We start from the raw sequence: 19,733 nt of genomic DNA, 5'->3' as shown, positions 1-19,733 counted from the left end.
CAAGATATAATCTTCAATTCATTTAATTAAACTCCTTGGATCCAAAGCCCTTTACAGTGAAAGGGAAACTGCAATATCTCGGTCAGAGAGGTGTAGCAGAGCTTTCGTACAAAAACGGGAAACAGACTCTTGGAGATGTTTCTGCGGCTCTGCCTGAAGGAAATATTATTTTAGAACTGGAGCCCAACTGTCCAGACAATGAGATGACCAGAGTAGGTTCTAGTTGGTTCTCTCTTTTCTTCTTTTTTTAAAAGGAAAACAGTACTCTTTGGTCCTGATTTTTATTTTAATGGGAGATACATGATTTCACCATCATCTTAAAGCTGGAGGGCTGGAAGGGACCACAGTGGGCTGGAAGGAGGCCCAGTGGGGAATCGAACTCCCAACCTTTGGCTCCACGCCCGGAGACCTAAATCATTGAGCTATCCTGAAGATATTTATGATTTCCCAGAAGCCCAAATCTGCTTACCACAGCGCTGCAGGAGGCCATTTCTTTCACCCTCAGCATCACTTCTTGCCCAAACGTTGTGGGCCAGAAGACCTGAGAGACGAGTCCTCGGCTACACGCTTCTTGCGCTGTAAGTTTCCTTCCACAAAACAACATTTCATTGGCCTGCAACAACAAAGCACGACTGCAGAAGGCGAATGCTTGCACGAGAACAATAAAATATATATTTTTAACTTTTGTTTTTTGTTAGTGCTTCTTTTAATGAAAAAAAAGAGAGGTCTATCTGCTATTGGGCAAAGGCAAAAAGAACCCTCACGCAATCAGACAAAATCTGATAATGGTTGATAATTTTTTTCCAGTCAAGTGTCTTTTTTTTGTTGAGGATGAGAACATTTGCAAATATTCACTAAATTTGCAGCACAGATTATGTACAAGGAGGTGTATGCAAAGGGTGTCCTAATACCTCTTATAAATGTGCTGATCTATTTTATGTTCCCAAAGCCCAGTGCAAAGCAAGGCTTGGCTTCTATTGGTATGCCACACATGTATTTGAGGTCCTGCTCTGAGCTCAAAGTCAGGAAGTGTCTGTTTCAGGTGCTTTTCTATATAGAACAGGAAATACCTAGCTATGATGCTGGTTTTGTTCAAGAGAGTTTAATTCAGGAACACACAAAATCCAGTTGAACAAACCTGGGATGGTTCGGCAAGGGCTTCTGGATTTCTGTTGTTGCTAAGAGAGACTACCAGTCCCCTAAGCTCTTGCAGCTCCCAGAGAATTCAGCTGCTCCCAGGTCAAAATTGTTGCGTTTGCAAGAGAAGGAGCTTTCTTCATGCCGAAGGGCCGTCTAGAATCTAAACCATTTGCCTGGGCTGCGAACAAAGAAATTGCAAGGGAAGGAGGCTTACCAGTGCAACTCCCAGTATCTGTGGGAATGTGTAAGAAGAACAGCCAGCTGGAGTAAGCCGAATTGTTGCATAGGGGGTCTGGAACCAGGCCTTTTCACTTGCCCAAACGATGTCACAGAGTGGTAAAATGGAAGCACCCAAGCCTAGTGCAGGACCATTGATTGCCACCACAATAGGCTTCTTAAACTGAATAAAGGCTTTCACAAAATCCCTAGGAAAGAAAACAAGAATGATTCTTTGTTTATTGTTCATGAGAGTCTTATACCACCGCTCCATTAATCTATTACGATCAAAGTGACTTAACAAACATCACAGAAAACAAATAAAATTGTCCAAGCATTTTAAAAAGCCAGATAATAAAATAATTGAAACATCATCATTATGCAGACCGTTAAAATCATTACAAAGGGCAGTAAACATTTTAGTCAATTACTGGGGGCCATATGTAAAGGAATGCTACAGATGTAAAGGTGGGGATGAGGAACTGAAAAAGGTATTATTCTGACTCCACAAGAGAGTGAGGTATTTTGTAGTCTTCCTGCCCATTAGCCTTTGTACGGTGTACCTCTCAAAAACCTACCAGGCCCCGAATCCCTTGCAGCTCCCATGAGGCTTAGCCACTCCCAGCCACTTCCCTTTCTTCCTCACATGCAGGAAATGGCTGGTAGAGCCTTCGTGCTCCATCTGTGTTTAACTGAAAACTCCTGTGAGGACTTTAATTCCATTGGCTAAAGCCCACAGAATTCTGACTGTATCTATGTCTGCTTTGTTTTGTGGTTGGTCGGTGGAAGATAGACATGGACTTAATTTGGAAGTTGGATTGCTGAAGCATTTATCTCTGAGCAAATACTTTTCTGGGAGGGAAGAAAGGGTAAATCCAGGGAATGTAACTTCCTTCTAATGTCTACTGTGACCCAGTGGCATCTAAGAAATATTTATTCTGCTATTTGAAAAAGAAGGGGTTTGTTCCCAGGGAGGTCTAAGATTTCAGCTTAAATCAAAACCGCATGAAGCAGTTTATTAATCCACAGCCTTATGTGAAGTATCTTCATTCCATTTGCAAGTCCACATAATGGTGGCTGGTATATAATGAATTTTAATCCTTTATTTTAAAGCAATCAACAATGTTTAAGGCATTGGGTGGAACTGAGAGTGAAGGATAGGCTATGTAGTCAACCAACCAATTGCACTTACTTTTGCACTGACCTTTCTGCTTAGCCCAAACCAAATAAATAAAGGACAGTACAAATACAGTCGTGCCCCGCTTAACGATTGCCCCACATTATGATGAATCCGCTTTACGATAATCTTTTTGGTATAAATGGGGAAATTTCGCTTAGCGATCGGTTCCCTGCTTCGGGAACTGATTTTTGCTTTACGACGATCAAAAACAGCTGATTGTCAGGTTTTCAAAATGGCCAGTGGGTGCTTAAAATAGCTCCCCGCTATGCTTAGGGACGGATTCCTCGCTATTCAGGCACAGAAAATGGCCACTGTATGGAGGATCTTTGCTGGACGGTGAATTTTTAGCCCATTGGAACGCACTGAATGGTTTTCAATACATTTCAATGGTTTTTTAAATTTCGCTTTGAGAAAGTTTTCGCTTAACAGCAATTTTCCTGGAACGGATTGTCGTCGTTAAGCGAGGCACCACTGTAATAATACCCTAGGGGCTGGATTTTCTGCATTTTTGGAGTACAAGTCCCCAAAGTTTTCATTCTGGGAGTTCTACCTGACAGACAGAAACCTTACAATCACCAGGTATGGCTCGCCTGGGAAAAAGCCCTCAACCGAAAGGCCTAGCTCGGCCTAGTTCCTGTTCAAAAGGAAAGCTCCCTGCAAGGAAAGGGGCAGGAACAGGAAGCTCAGGTGGAGCAAGGCCTAGTTAAGCCTCAAAGCTTTCTAGCTGATGCTTTTTCTCCCAGGCAAGCCACATTTAGGTGTCTGTAAGGTGTCAGGTAGAACTCCCTTAATGGAGGATTTTGGGATTTGCAGCCCCCTTCCCCCCAAACCCCCCCCCCATCCCTTTAATTCTCTTTTGCACACTGTATTTCCTAACTGATGGTCTGCTGGAAGTCCCAAATCACCTTATAGCTTCTGCGATTCTAGTGCTCTCTTTTCTTCTGTCACTTGACAGCCTGCCAATTAAGTAGGAGTAATCAAGGCCACTGCAGAAGACGCTGCCCACTGCGCTCAGAAGCAGGAGTTTACTATCATCGGCCGAGGCATTGCACAGGGCTCTCCGTACCTCCTTCATAATCTGTTGAAAAGCGAAAGAATGCAGTTCTTTGACATTTAGAACTAAGACAATGGTGGGTCTTTAAAGTAATGGCTAGAGAGAGAGAGAGAGAGAGACACTCTGTGTGGCTTGGGTGACATCAGCAGGAGTGACATGATCTCTGAACCGTCATCCAGAAATTCTCAAAATGGCACATTTCCCCACGATGTTTTCTGTCCCCATTTTAATAAGACATTTTCCCCCACATCAAGGGGCAACGGCTCTTGCTACAGAACAAGGAAGAGGTCTGTTGCAAATCTCAGAGCTAATTTGGGCTTTGGGAAGACATGTCCAAACACAGCTTGGAACTAATCCCTAGGGAGAAAAAAGACCTTCGCTCCAGAAAGGTGTCCGTTTACCTGTGCCCATTCTACTCGCAGACTGCGATGGCTGTTCTCTTGAAGGAGGGGAAAGCTGTATAGAGGTGGAAGAAGGGAGGTGAACGAAAGAGGGGGAGTGGGGCATGGCACAGGATGGGACTCGTGAAGGTGGGTGGATTAGAGTAACAAGATGGAACCAGAAGTAAGTGTGTGTGTGTGTGTGTGTGTGTGTGTGAGAGAGAGAGAGAGAGAGAGAGAGAGAGAGAGAGAGAGAGAGAGAGGAGGGGAATCAAGGACAAGGATGGGATGGCTGCTGCACACCTCATACTCCTAGTCACTTGTCCTCATCGTCTTCTCTTTCTTATAGAAAGCCATTGCATGGCTTCTCCCTCGTCTAGATTTGCCAGATGCATTCACAACCTTGCAGGGGGGAAAGTCACACAAGTGGGTGGCGGTTGGGTGCCACCCCCATGAAAAGAAAGAGGAAGAGAAGATAGTAGCTACACACCAAACACCACTTCCCGGAGGCCAGCTCTCCAAGGCAGCTTATTCGTTTTACGGGACAGGTGCGTCCCCTCTCAACCTCACCTGCCTATGGCTGCCGCCTTCACGATGATGTGCCTCTTCCTCCTCCTGAGCAGCCCAGCACTGAGTGAAGAAAACAGCAGTGCCAGAGAGCTGGCTTTGGGCAGGGGATGCAAGGTGTGGAGCATCCACCTTGTCCTCATCCTCTTTCTTCTAGAGATGATTCCCCATGTCATGGTCTCCTGCCTGCTGGCTTCTCCCTCATCACCTCTTTCTTTTGCAACCTTGCCGGGGCTGCATTGACTTCTCTTCCTACCGCTCTCTTGTCTTCGAGGACGGGCAGAGATCCCACCCTCTCTGTCAGAACAAGGCAGCTGTGTGTGCCACCAAGATATGAAGTGCAGCACAATGTGGACGGGGAGTCAGAGAGCCTGGGCCACTGGTGGCTAGCATGGATCAGCCCCGGCTAGCAGACTGTTCTTGGAGGACTTCCTTGTTGCACACGCCTTTTGTTGGTGGTGCTGAAAGGGACAGAATCTGGAGGGTGGCATAGGGCAACGGCCATGCCTTCTGAATTTTAGCATCTGGGGCGAAGCCCTGCCTTGCCTTAGTTAGGGCTCTGTCTAGAATAGCACTCTCCTCTCTTTTTGAAACACTATTTTTATTTGTTTTGATTTAGCCTTCAGTTACCACATAATAGCAATACATTTTGGAGGAGGGTCAGCACAAGAGTGGGGTCTGTGAGAGAGCTTTACCCTGTACTTTCAAAAACTGTACAAACTTGGTGGGACTGCACCCATTTAGTCCGACTGCTCCCAACTTCTACAACTCTTGGATTTTTAACCCGTGGCCCATGCTTTCTAGGATTAATCCATAAGCAGAGCTCTCGTGCTTCTGTACAAGTGAATTTCAAATAGCTGAGTTCAATGTACTTAGGAGAAAGGGCTTCTCTTCCCAGCTTAAATAGATTGATGCAGGGCTGAGGTGTGGTTCTTTCAGATGGAGCGGATGGCGTGCTAATAATTACCCAAACAAACTAACAGCGGTTGAAATGAAGAACTTATTCTCATCTTACAGTCACAATCTTAAGAGTTTCCCAGTTGTGGTCTTTCTGGAAGCTGAGCCACATTTAGGTTGTCTGTCTGTCAGGTAGAACTCCCCAAAATGGAGGATTATGGGAGTTGTAGTCCAAGAAAGTTAAAAAAAACAAACCCCAACAACACCCATCCTTACTGTCAAATTGACTGAAAGACGATTGTCAATAATTAGGTCACTCAATAGATCTGCTCTAGTTTGAAGTAGGATATCAAGAGGGCTCCTTTACTGGGGGATTGTGTAGAAATGACAAACCCAGGTTAAGACTGTGGGTACCTTTCTGGCTACCATCTCTCCCCCACCTCTCAGGGCCTTTCCTCTATGCATGGACGTTCACCCACATACCTCTGGAGTCAGTGCATTGTTATCTGAGGTCTGACTGGACAGGAGGATGTGCGTGAATCCATCTTCTTTGCGTACGACAATGTCCCTGAACCGACAGTTGCTCTCGTTCTGCCGCACGCTGTACCTGAGTCTCTTATCAAAGACGTAATCCTTTTCCCCTTCCAGCTTCCTTTTCACAGTGCTATGAAGATTCAGGCCTCCATTGGCCAGCGAAGAACCTTTCAGAAGTCAAAAGAGAGACATGCATCAATACCAACGTCAATCGGAAAAGAGAAGAGCACGCGGGTGTCTTTGATAAATTAAGAGCTGTCGTTGGAGCAGATAATCAGACTGCTGGACTGGGCACTCTGTCAGGGATCCAGATTCCAGTCTCCACTAAACCACGAAATGAACTAGATGGCTGTATAGCAATGGGTCTCTTCCAGTTAGATCTACCTCACAGGAGCATTGTGAGATGTGAGGAGGAAAAGAGCCATTTCTATTGCCTTGAGTCCATCAGAGGAAGCAACAGATACACGTGTCACTAAATAACCAATAGGTACCACCTCGGTGGGAAGGTCATGACGTTCCGTGTCTAGTCACGCTGGCCACGTGACCACGGAAACTGTCTTTCGACAAACGCTGGCTCTACGGCTTGGAGACGGGGATGAGCATCGCCCCCTAGAGTTGGACACGACTGGACTAAATGTCAAGGGGAACCTTTACCTTTACCTAAATGATCACAGTTTCGTGGGCATAAGAGAGTGTTCCCAGTGGTTGCATGTGACTGCGGGTGCCCTTGTCTTATGAGGCCCCGTTGACTTCCCTCTTTTGCTCTACACTGCTGGATGATCATAAAATAGGATCTGTAGGCCTCTGTTTTGCTTGATCTCCTATCTAATGCTTCTGTTATCTCCCGAGTCTGCTGGGAGATATAGCCCAGACAAACAGGTGGATTCAAACACAGTATGCTTCTTCAGAATTCACGCTTTTCTGTGCAAAAAAAGATTGCACACTCGTCTAGATTTAGGAAGCAATTCTTGGCTCCGACCACATAGTTAAAAGACGCTTTTGGAACAAAATACTTTCAGATGTGCTTCCAGTGGAGATTAAAAACATTTCAGCCTCTCAAAGGCTGTTCCTACCATTTTGGGTAGCAGTTCCTGTCGTCTCTGAATAGGGTTCACGCTGGCTACTATCTCCAAAGACACCATTCTGTGACATTTGTAGAGCACCAGGCTAAAGTAAGTAAATAAACTTCACCTTTATTTTATGCTCCTTGGCTTGGTTGAGGTGTGCTTACTCTTCTCAACGGGATTAAATAGACTGGAGAGGTGCAGTGACAGAAATCTCTCTGTTATTTCCTATTAACGTCAGTGAAAACAATTCCCTTCTATGGGAGAAGATGAATTCTGCCTCTCATTCTGGCTGGCATCTTTTGCTAAAAATACTAATTTTAACTATACCCTAGGGAAAGTAAAGCATTATTACAGTCTTCTGATGTCAGCAAACTGGACATATGTTTATTTAAAAGACTAACTAATGGGACTTGAGGGTGTACTCCCAGATCCACTTACCTGGGAGTAATGGCCACTGCAATCAATAAGATTAACTCCTGAGAGTGTTGTTAAGTCATAGGAGCTGGGTTGTTTCCTTTAGTTCTGTTTTATTCTGTTTTCATTTATTTGGTGATCCAGTAACAATTTTTGTAATCTCCCCCAACCTGGAGCTCTCAAAGCTTTCCCACTGTTTCTAGTGCCCAGATGTTGTTTACACAGGCATAACAGCTGGATGGTTCAGGGGTTTAGGTCTCTGGTTGTTAAGCCAGAGGTTGGGAGTTCAGTTCCCCCACTGGGCCTCCTTGAGACTTGATGATCCATAGGGTCCCTTCCTAGCTTTCCAGTTCTAAGGTTATTACTGTTGTTGTTATTACCGTATTCTTCCATGTATAAGACACCCCCCACTTTTCTAATCCAAAATTAAGAAATCTAAGTGGGACTTAGCAAGTGTAGGGGGAAAGGGATCAAAGCGGTGCAGGATCGCTTTGATCCCTGCTCCCCACACTTGTTTTTGTTCTCTCCTCAGCTTACTTCCATGTATAAGATGACCCTCAATTTTAGTCTAAAGATTTTAGACAAAAGTATAGTCTTATACATGGAAAAATACGGTAATTTCCCACTGTCAAGTTCATTCTGACTTGTATATGCATCAAATTTTAAATGTCCTGTGCATTTCAATATCTGAATGTACACTTGTATACATTTGGCTTCCCGTGGGAAGGCATTCCAGAGTCTAGGAGCAGCAAGAGAGAAGGCCCTCTCTTGTGTCTCCACCAAACGTCCCTGTGAGGGTGATGGGTCTGAGTGAAAGGCCTTCCCGATGATCAATGACGACGACTTGTTCCCATCATAAGAAGTTACTTTCTGCTCAGTTGAGACAAATGACTGATTTCATTGGGTGGTGTTAGTAAATCCAGAATTTATTTGGAATTTTAGAGGGGCTAATCGAGGGGCTGGACCTCTTTGTGGGGTGTGTGTGTTTTCAGCACCTTGGATAGCTCCTGAAAAGTTCAGACTAGCATGGATCCCCCAATGCCCCAGTCACTATCAAACATAGAATCATGGAGTTGGAAGGGGCCTATAAGGCTATTGAGTCCAACCCCCATTCAATGCAGGAATCCAAATCAAAGCAGATCTAACAGAGGGTGACTTATTCTCTCTTGAATGCCTCCCAAGAAAATGTCTTCTTTGAAAAGTTACTGATTTTTCAGCATTTTTGTACAGGAGTGTTTGCAAACCCTTCCTAGTGGTGCTGCAGTTGAACCTGGGACCTTTTGTATCATCTCCAGGCTTCAAAAGATGGTACCTCCAAAGGCCAGATGCAGGGGAGGGGGATCAGGAGACAGGTCTCTGGTTGTCTCGTGTGCTCCCAGAGGCATCTGGTGGGGCCACTGTGAGATCCAGGATGCTGGACTAGAGGGACCCCTGGCCTGATCCAGCAGGGCTCTTCTTATGTTCTTATGCACAACACAGAGGCTCCACCATCAAGCCACCGGCTGTCCTCATCCTCTTTATTAACTGCAGCAAAGCTGTACAGTGAGGATTCTACCTTTAAAAGGGAGGATCTAAATATATTAAGCAAATGAATACATCTATCCTTATCTTTCTGTTGTATTGAGCAAAGTCGCTTATCTCTGGATGGTCCGGTGTAACTTCATTCAGAATCAACAGATCCACAGCTGGGACCTGGATTTGAATTTCGTAAATTGGAGTCCTATTTGCTTATATGAATCACTAGTGGATTGCTATGGGAATTTATGGTAAATTAGTCTCTGTGGGAGTAACCAAAGGCAATGGAAAGTCTTTCAGTTAACATCATAGGTGTCTGGATTATTTGCTTTTGAGGCTCTTGGAAGGAAAAAGTCAATATAATTTAGGATGAGCAAGCTAATCCTGCCACAGGTTAAGGCTTCTGTAAATACTATACAGTAGTTGCCATGGATTTACATTTAGTCATTTTTATAGAAGACCCACTAGCATCAATGGGATAAAAATCCATCTAAATCAACGATGTTTGTGTCAATCCCATTGGCTGTCATCCTGCCTCATCTGTTTGACTTGTGCAACAATCCCTTACACGAACTATTGGGTTTTAATGACTTTGTGCAAGGAGGCATCCATTAAATAAATGCAAGAATAATAAACAAAGAGAAAGCCCCCAATCATTTCAACAACACAACCTCCAGCTTGCCTACTGGCCACTGAGTTTAATAAATTCACCCTGCAAATATCAAGAAATCTAGACCCAACCGATTGACCTTATTTATTACATCTATAACCTTTTCCATGAAGTTGTTTTAAATATCGAATAATGTTGTTGCAGATCACTTTTATTTATTTGGGGTATTTTATGACCTCTTTTTTCCCCTCGGCAAGCAGCCTTTAATTAATTTTTTCTCACAAGTTAAATATGCAAGAAGTTTAATGAAGTCCTACGGGCGATCGTTTGTGAAATAATGATTATGGATGGTCATGATTAATGATAGTGAAAAACTCTAAAATTGCTTCTTCGGTTTATGAGAGTCCATCTGAAGTTCTTAATGAGCTTTCATTATTCTCTCCCTAACCCTGGTCTCCACCAAGTAAGAAAAGTAACCTTTAATTTACTTCGGGCGTGCACTGATGCCTTGTCTTGTTGTTAGTGCAGAGAATTTAAAGTCCAAAGGTTCATAGCAGATGGTTGTACCCCGCTTGCTTCTTAGATCCAAGTTAGAGAGGGCACAGGCTGTATTGGGGCTGTGCTTTTAAAAGTGTAGCTGATGATGCTGTTAATTGGATATCACACACACCCCATTGCTCAAAAAAAGAAGCAGAGGCAAAGCCTTTTTTTTTTTTGAAACTTCAAGTTTCTATTCAGCTGGGGAAAAGGGCAACATACAGAACCTATACATCCTTCAGCTAGGATCTGGGGTGAAAATTTAGTAAACCCACTAGATAGAGCCAATTGGTGCCAAATTAAGTCAAGTGGGTTAAACTGCAGAAGCCTCTGTGCCGCAAGGTCGGAAAGACCACCTGTCGCAAGATCGAATCCACGTGATGGAGTGAGCTCCCATCGCTTATCCCAGATCCTGCCAACCTAGCTGTTCAAAAGCATGTAAAATGCGAGTAGATAAATAGGTACCACCTCGGTGGGAAGGTAACGGCGTTCTGTGTCTAGTCGCAATGGTCACATGACCACGGAAGATTGTCTTCGGACAAACGCTGGCTCTACGGCTTTGAAACGGGGATGAGCACCACGCCCTAGAGTCAGACACGACTGGACGAAATGTCAAGGGGAACCTTTACCTTTACCTAAATTAAGCCTGCACACTCTCTAACTTACATCTAAGAAGCAAGAATGGCACAACCATCAATGATGAACTTTTTGGACTCTGCACTAATGACAAGACATCGGTGGATGTCTGATGAAGTGGGCTTTGATCCATGAAAGCTAGTGGACTGTATGATTTTTTTTTTTAAACAAAACTGGTCCAATAAAGGTATTGCCTATCCAGGATTATATGTAATTTGTTAGTGCACGTGGTAGCATTTTGGTAAGCTGACAAATTTTAATTTAGGTATTGTAAACTGTATCTGTGAGTGTAGAGACACAGCATCTGTTTTGCTCCAGAAGGTCCTTAGCTCCAATCTGCAGCATTTCAAAGTAAAGTTTGAAAGCTCTAGCACTCAGTGTGGACAGTATTAAACTCCTTGGGCTAAACTGTCTATTCTTTTTTAATATTTATTTCAAATATTTATACCTCGCCTTTTCCTCAACGGGACCCAAAGTGGTTTACACAATACTACAAATGAGAATATTAAAAAGAAAAAAAAATACACACCTTGTGTTATCATATTAAAAAGAATTAAATAAATGAAAAGGATTAAACTACAGATTTAATTTCCGAGCAGGAAATCAAAAACTATGGAGTCGGTTTGTAGCTTCACGCGAAGGAATCAAAGCTCAAGGACTGCTCTGCTGACGGAACGTGTGAGATTAGGTTCCTAGCATCTCCAGGTAAGACCAGGGATACAATTCCTGCCTGGAGACTTCCTATGAGATGGAGCACACCATCCTGAGCTCAATAAAGCCATGACTTTATCTTGCAAGCTTTCCTGTCCTCCATGCTGAATATGTATGAGCAGGGGAATCTCCATAGTCTACTGTACATTGTCTGGGGAAAGTCTATTACTATCTCTCTGTAGGCTTTCCGTTCTATTTGAGGTCTTGCCCGCAGTGCACTCTACACCATGTCCTACACACCTAGAGATACCTAAATGGTACAGTTTCATCCCATTGATTCCAGTCCAGAAGGAGTGAGGGATGTTGCATCAGGGATGCTACAAGTCTGTTCCTATTCACCTCCCCCACATGGTTGTGTAGGGCAGAGAGGGGAAACATCTGGCCCTCCAGATGCTGTTGGGTTGCAACTTCCAGCACCCTACTGGGCCAGTTATAGGACAGTTCAGAGCTGCGGTCCCTAGCTGCCCACTCGAGGTAGAGAAAAAGATTTTTGCAAGTGGACTTTCCATACTTGGGAGATCAAGTTATCCTGAATTCCTGGGATCCTCCTGTCTGCACACCTCTTGGGCATGTTGGCTGTGAGATTTGGAGAGGTGTCAGCCTAAAAAGAGCCACCCTGTAGTCCTGCTAGCCTTGATGAGAAAACCTTGCAGAGGAACCAGGCCCCAGTGATGAATCGTCTTGCAACAGCCAAACAATATATGTGTCACAGGTGGGAGAAGCATTGCCCCATCTTCTCTGCCTTGCAGCATTGATGAATAAGAATGGTTCAAAGGGACTAGGTGGGAGAATTCATGAGTGGTTCAACGTGCCTGCCATTATGTCTAAAGTAATACCTGTTTTTCATGAGAGTTCCAGAGTGCATACATGGCATAACCAAATACACACCTTCTCTTCCACATAAGGATCCCTTAATACCAAACAGAACTCTTATACAAGGAGCTCTCTGTGCTTTTAAACAATACCTGTGTGGAAAGGCAATCAGTCACAGTTTCTGAGATGCACACATCCTGACACCAAATTGATGCACGTGGAAGTTATGCCTGAAATTCTGTCCAAAAGTTGAAGACAACTTTTAATGCTCCATTTCCTACAATTTTTCCCCCTGTCCATTTAAAGCCCAATATGAGCCCAGTCGTTTCGGAAAGTTCATTTTTAAAAAAGCTTTGGTCACATCTGATTATTTAAACGACCTCGTGCGTGATCACCACAAGTGTGATGTAGCGACGACAGTGGACCCAGCATCTCTGCGCACCTGAAAACCTCTTGTAGAAGAGGTACAGGACAAGGAAGGGTTCAGGCGGAGGAAAAGGTATACCAAAAAGCCAAGAACACAGACAGTTCCCAGACCAGTGCTTGAAAACAGTAATTTATTACGGTTTGAAGGTTGTTCAAACATGTTTTGACAACATCCTCCTTGGGGTAAAGGGTCTTTATAGACTTTACTCAGCTGCACCAGTCAAAGGAAGCTTCTTTGGGAATATCCTTTACAGGCTCAAAATACAGCGGGCAAATGTTCAAGCTGTAATCACTGTCTCTTATATCAAAAACCAGGTGGTGAGCGCCCATGCGATTATATGCCACGGAGCCAAGAAAAACAACAGAAGCAAGGAGGTGGCAACCAAGATTGGCAGAAATACGAAAACACGGAGGGAAAGAAAACCCACAATTCGTCCTTATTCACGAAAGAACACGGAATGCTTTGTCAAAGACAATCCAGCTGCGACATAAAGGAAGGATCGTGTTTTTTTCCAAACCTGCAACTATTTCTCCCATAAATTTAGCTGATTCGTTAATTGACTAAAGTATGTGCATTTATTTGGCTAAGCTTTCTTCCATCAGGCGGCAGCTGTAATAAGTAACACTTAAGGGTTGCCACGGGCTGTCGCCTCAATCCTACATCTGCCACAAATGGGAAATAAGATCTAAGGAAGTGCAATCCACTCCAAACACAGCAAGTTGGAGGATTTTTAGAAGGAGAGGGGGAAAAAAATCATGTACCAAGGATTGGGTAATGGATGAAGGCAGACTTAGGTTTTTAAAGCTGGCAATATACATGCTATTGAGGAATCAGCAACAGCTGGTGAAGGTAGTGCCAGTAAGGGAAACGGGCAGAGGATTAATCCTTCAGGGAAATCAAATGCAACAGAACCACACTCATCAATCAAGTTATCGTCATTATTTGTTCTTTCCTCATTTGTTCAAAGAGTACACCTAGCGAGGAAGTTGAAGAGGTGACAAAAGGGGGTTGTTCACCTCACAGCATCCTCCGAGGCAAGGTAAAGCAAAACAAAGCAAGCCACGCAAGAGGGTGGGGGATTTAACCAATAGCTGGTCCAGAGGAGGTCTACTGCAGCATTTGTGACTAGCGAAAAGGAGAAAATATAGAGGAGAGGAGGTGCCAGCAGCTAATCGGATATTATGCAGTGGGTGTTTTGCTATTTCATGCATTAAAATCTAATCTGCCTAATCTCGCGATGGCCTGCAATGCGTGGAACATGTCAACCTCATGAAATGACCAACAGCATGGAGATAAAATGTATCAGGTTATTTATAGACAGAATGCCCGCGTTTATGTCTCAAATGCAGGGCAAGTAATTCAGAGCAACCTGAGAACATATTGTAACAGCTGTGCAGAAGATGGAAAACTCAACAGGGGCACAAACATCGCACAAATCTGCCAAAGGCATGCAATTGCTAAAGACACAAAACTGTGACCATGAGGGAGGAATGGGAAAATGGCCAACCAGTGGGACAGCCTTCTCCAAAGTTGGACATTGGCTCTTTCCAGCCACAGCCAGCATGGGCCATGGACCAGAGAGTTCTTGCAGTGAGTGTCCAAAGTATCAGGCGATTGGTGAAGCCTTCAATGCTAAGAGGTGCCTGACCTGCACAGAGGCTGGAGTAGTCTGGGTACAGTAGAGGGCAAATATTAGGCAACATGAAGAGGGCAGTGAGGACAGCTTGTGACAGTGCCCTTCTAACAGCCTATCCAGGAACAGAGTAATATGAAGGTATAGGCACTAGAGATGGGCACGAAATGCTGGTTTGACCGTTCGTGCTGGTTCGTTTTTCGTCCGAACAGTTGTTCAGCGCATAATAAACAAAATTGGTAGGTTGGGGGGTTTCTTTCTCTTTTTTTGCAAGGAAACTCCCTTGACTTCCCTAAAACTATCCTCAAAGACATAAGAAAACCAAATTTTATAAAAGCAAGATGAAATGCAATCATCCATGCTTGTTTCACCCCTTGCGGTCTGCAGCACCCTTACAAATTGCAACAATTTGCGTTCCCTTGCATAATTAACATACATGGCCGGATTTTTATTATTATCAGCATTACCCAAGGCCGCAGGAACAAACAGGGATGTTCCTGGGAGTGATATTAAGGCAGCAATTCAAGATTGTTTCTGAACTACAAAGGTTACATGAATGGAAACGAATATAATGAAATACGATTTTTTTTCCAGCTAATTGTGCGAGCATTAGATCAACGGGGAAAGACAAAGAGAGGACAAGTTAAGGTACTCCCCTCCCTTTTTATTCTGTTGAGGAACTTGACAAAATAATCGCTCTCAATTATGGTATCGACAAAGCAGCAGACAGCAATGTGATAACAGAAAGCAGCTGCAACAGAAACTTCAACAGAAATTTTGCCATTATCAGAGCCTTGGCCAACATGGGCTTGGAGACGCCCAAGAAAACATTGACATCTGCGGACTGATAACAAAATACTGGTTTGCAAGATGGATTAGAGTTCCCAGCTCAAGTTTAACTGGATTGGCTGACAGCCACTGTTTGCCAGAGGTTGGCAAGCTTTTCCAGCCCAAGAGTTGAGTTCTAATTGAAGAAAGATTTTAGGAGACTGCATTCCAACAGTGGGCAAGTTTAAGGGAGTCAAAAGTAAAATAGCTAGTGCTGGATGCAAATCTTACCAAATGGGCACACGATAACAACCTTGAGGCATACAACATGCAGTAGAGTTTCTAGGCATGCCAGCTTGCTGGGTTGCAGACCACAGCTCACTGTAATGCAACAGCTTCCTAGAGGGGGAAAAAAAACCCATCTCTGTGATCCATGCAGTTGGTTTCTGGGTTGCAAAGCAGAGGTCCTGCTCCATGTAAAATGTTCTCAGGCTGGAAACCAGAGTTCATTTCTTTGCAAATCTCCCCAGACTTCAAACACTGTTTTCATCTCTGATCGCGCCAGTCACCGACTGGAAATAAAGGTCAAAGAGGAATGTGTAGGCCAGATGGAGAGCACATGTGGGTCAGAGATTCCTCTCTTATGATCCAGTGTTTGGCTAAAGAAGATCAGGATTGCCCTTCATGGTCAATGTCTTGGTTTCTCTAGCACATAGCAGGTCTAGGTTTTAGACTCCAGTGAGGCAGGAATCTCACAGGGTGACTTCAAACCAGTAACTCCCCCTATCTCAGCCTGGCCTACCTCACAGGGTGGTTGCTGTGCAGATAAAGCAGGGAGAATCAGAGACATGTATGTCACCTTGAGCTCAATGGAAGTGTGTAAGTGAAATACTCAAATAATCAACAATAGGACGTTGCAACACAACACACACAGAGAGATTAAGAGAGCGAGAGCAAATTGCTGTCATTCTTGCTACAGTTTACATCCCCAAGGCCTTATATATATCACACACCAAACATATGGGAAGTTTTTCCCAAGTCCTCATGCTGCTGCTGTCAATATTTGTAGAACAAGAAGGCTCATGAGCTGCAGTGTTGGGGCTCCACTCCTTATCGCATTCCAAAGGAAAAGGTGAGCCCAAGTGCATGTACCCATGGCTGTCTCTGCAGTCTCCTCCTCTTGTTTCCGGCTTTTGTGTGTTAATGTGTGCATGCGTGTTTGTTTGTGTTTCTTGTGCAAACACAGGATCTGCGTGTAAACACAAGGTATATACACACATCTTCGTAGGAAAATAAAAATAAAAACCAAATGTTCTCCTCCTCCAGCATTGCTTGTCCTGAGATTTTTCTCCCTGCTTGGAGAACCAAGGAAGCAAAAAACAAAACAAAACAGTTCTCTGAGGTCATAGCTGTTCGTTCCCTAAGACTCAGCAACCCTGGTGAAGGGCTGCTGAAGGTCAGTGGGAAAACAAACATATTTTAGAGAGTGGGCAGCTCACTATATTCAAGAGGAGTCTCACAGAGTCCTCTACAGAAGGAGTAAGGAGTAAATCAGCCTTTCCAAAAATTGCTTAGAGTGGCCATATCATTTTTGTTTTGCATGATTGGTTGGTTTATTGCTCATTTGGTTGTTCGCTTTTAGCTTGTTCACCATCCACAATAGTGCATATACACTAATGGGGTGGCAAAGAAATGAATGAATGAATGAATGAATGAATGAATGAATGAATGAATGAATTAATTAATTAATTAATTAATTAATTAATGCCAAGAGAGGCCAGAAGACTATCAACTAGGAATTGGTGGCCCCGATCCCTGTGGAACGCCCTTCCACTGGATGTATCTCTGGTCCCATCCCTCCTTACTTTCAGAAAACTTGCTAAGGCAGAACTTTATACAGAAGGTTTTTAAATTATACTTTCTCTGAGATAGGAGTTTACAATTTTTATTCTGGAATTGAGTTTGATGCTTCTGTATGATTTAGTTGTTTTGTTATCTGTATTATTGCTAATTTACACTGTTGTTGGGGGTTAATGATGCTGATGTGGGCTTAATTTCCCTTGTATTCACCGCGTAGACTAGTGGGTTTCCACTAGGTTGGGTGGAATATAATATAATATAATATAATATAATATAATATAATATAATATAATATAATATAATATAATATAATATAATATAATATAATATAATATAATATAAAAGCATAGTGGAAGTTGAATCATGGCAACTGCACTTCTTTCTTATTAGATTGAAACACTTTCCATTGGACCACATACTTTATATTGCTCCTGTTGTGTTTTGGTGTCCAGTCTTTTGGGTGGACAAGTACACGGGTATGTGATGTTCACCAAAAGTCCTTTTGAGCTTTTCAGACACACCCGCCATGTATGACCAGGTTCTTCCATCGGCTCTGGGTCTCAGACTGTTCCATTGTCCTCCTGGGTCAGGACGTCGCCTTGTTAAAGGTTCGTTTTGGATATCCACCACGCCTTAAGGGCTGTCCTCCGATGTCCATCATCCTTCTTCTTGGCTTCTGTGGAGGTGGGGATGTTTCTTGCTCTGTGGCGTAGCGTCCTAAGGACCCCTGGTTTGTGTTGCAATGGGTGATGAGAGTCAATACATAGGTATTAATTTGTGAAATGTTTCAGCCTAACGAGAAAGAAGTCCAGTTGCCATGACTCAACTTCCAGATAACCACACCTGGATGACTGAGAATCTTCACAGATATAATGGCACAGTGTGCACACCTAACCTTTTTATAAAATCTGAATTTTTTTAAAGCAGTGTGCTGAGACTTCTCTCCTACTGTCTCTCTTCTAAAAAATGCCCAAGGAGAAATTATTGGAAAGGATGTTTAAAAAGTGTCCCATTCTGTTTATTGGGGAAGGGAAAGATGATCAGAGATTGTACGTACACCCACACAGCTGAAGAACAAGCTTCCTCTTCTTCTTCTTCTTCTTCTTCTTCTTCTTCTTCTTCTTCTTCTTCTTCTTAATCATCATCATCATCATCATCATCATCATCATCATCATCATCATCATCATCATCATCATCTTAGAACTACAGAGCTGGAAAGGACCCTATGGATCAATGAGTCCACCCCTTGTCAAGCAGGCCTAGCCGGGAATTGAACTCCTTGACCTCTGGTTCCACAGCCTAAACCACTGAGCTATAAAGTTTTAGTCCAATGAGTGTTTCTCCCTCATGTTAGCTTTCAAAAAAAAATTATTTGATGAAATCTGGGCCACACACACAGTATATGTCCTCTTTTAATCTTAGTTCATGACCTAGCATTTACCCTTTCTCCTGCGGCGTTCATCCCACTCTTGTTTCATTCTGGTTGCCTCATTTCTCTTCCTTTGGCTCAGCTGCAATGGTGTGTGTGTGTTTGTGTGTGTGTCTCTCTGTGTGTGTGTGTGTGTGTGTTCACAGCTGGTCCACACAGAGCAGCCCTGGCTGGCATCTTGACCCCATGAGCCAAGAGTCTGCTGAGGAAGTGAGCCCAGGTTTCTCTCACGCACATACACCAACACCCGCTCCACACACACAAAATACTAGCTGCAGGCAGGAGGGGAAAATACTTGAATGAAGGCAGTAAAGAAACAAAGACGGACATGGAAGAACAAAGGCAGGATGGAGGAAACGGAGGACATTCCATGGAAAGCACTGCTTGCTGTGGAGAATGTTGGCACTGAAACAACCCAGAAACATCTCGCTACCTGGATGCTTCAGACTTTGATATGCTATAATATCTCCCCTGACAGTGTACTCTCTGGATGTTTCAGAGTACAACTCTACAAAGCCCCAACCAGCACAGTCCATCCTGCCCCAGGGATTATGGTACTTGTGGTCCAAAACATCTGGAAAGCAACCAAATTATTCAACCTAGTCAAGCATTTATCAAATAATCAAATAACCTCAATACACAGTAGGACATATGTTGGCCCTTTTACTGGAGACATGATAGTGACATCCTTATACCCCGTTTTCCTAGTACTGCTGAGGACAATATCATTGTATCTATTAATCCACAAAACAGAAAGCTTAATGAGCATCGGTCCTCATGCTTGATTCTCTTCCCTAATAATTTCCGGTGTAAAGGATGCTATGATATATCTATGTCAAATGTTCCAATCAATATTTTTTACCCAGTTTATATTTCTTTCTTCCTCTATTGTATATACAGGTGACCAGGGATGTTCATAACTCTTCAATCTGATTTATCTTCTCCCTAGGCTAAGTGTTCCCATCATCTTCGTGGTCTCTTTATATGGAAGTCTGCTTCGGCTTCCAACCATTTTTTGATGATCCTTCTTCTATCTTTTATCTTTGCATTATACTCTTTTTAGAGATTATGGTGTCAGGATTGAGCACTTTGTTGCAGTGGAGGACGCTACAGCAATATGTTTGGTATGGTGTGTATAATCTCCTGCTTTCTATCTACGATGGCTTGGCTTCTTCAACTTTCAAAAGGTTCAGGGCACACCTTTCATTTTTTTTCCTGTTATAGTTTCAAACTACACAGTTGTCTCCTGCATGCCTCATGATTACTATTGGTAGGTACTTTTTAAGATTCAGAGACACTCAGTGGCTCAGTGTCCCTCTGATGCAGAGGTCTTTGTTGTTCCCTT

General features: G+C 43.5%; 1 protein-coding gene across 1 annotated transcript in view; it reads right to left on the bottom strand.

The window, feature by feature from the left end:
* The window catches only part of CDYL2 (chromodomain Y like 2), a 65,878-nt gene that overhangs the window by 6,556 nt on the left and 39,589 nt on the right, over positions 1–19,733 (bottom strand). The window contains exons 3-6 of the mRNA XM_072980421.2: positions 5,918–6,135; positions 3,442–3,614; positions 1,355–1,565; positions 470–613 (exon numbers count right to left, since the gene is read on the bottom strand). Coding sequence (XP_072836522.2) covers positions 470–613; positions 1,355–1,565; positions 3,442–3,614; positions 5,918–6,135 — 746 coding nt within the window. The remainder of the gene's footprint in view (positions 1–469; positions 614–1,354; positions 1,566–3,441; positions 3,615–5,917; positions 6,136–19,733) is intronic.

The sequence above is a fragment of the Pogona vitticeps genome, chromosome 10, assembly GCF_051106095.1.
Source record: "Pogona vitticeps strain Pit_001003342236 chromosome 10, PviZW2.1, whole genome shotgun sequence".
NCBI lineage: Eukaryota > Metazoa > Chordata > Lepidosauria > Squamata > Agamidae > Pogona > Pogona vitticeps.
This window is presented reverse-complemented; position numbering and strand designations above follow the sequence as displayed.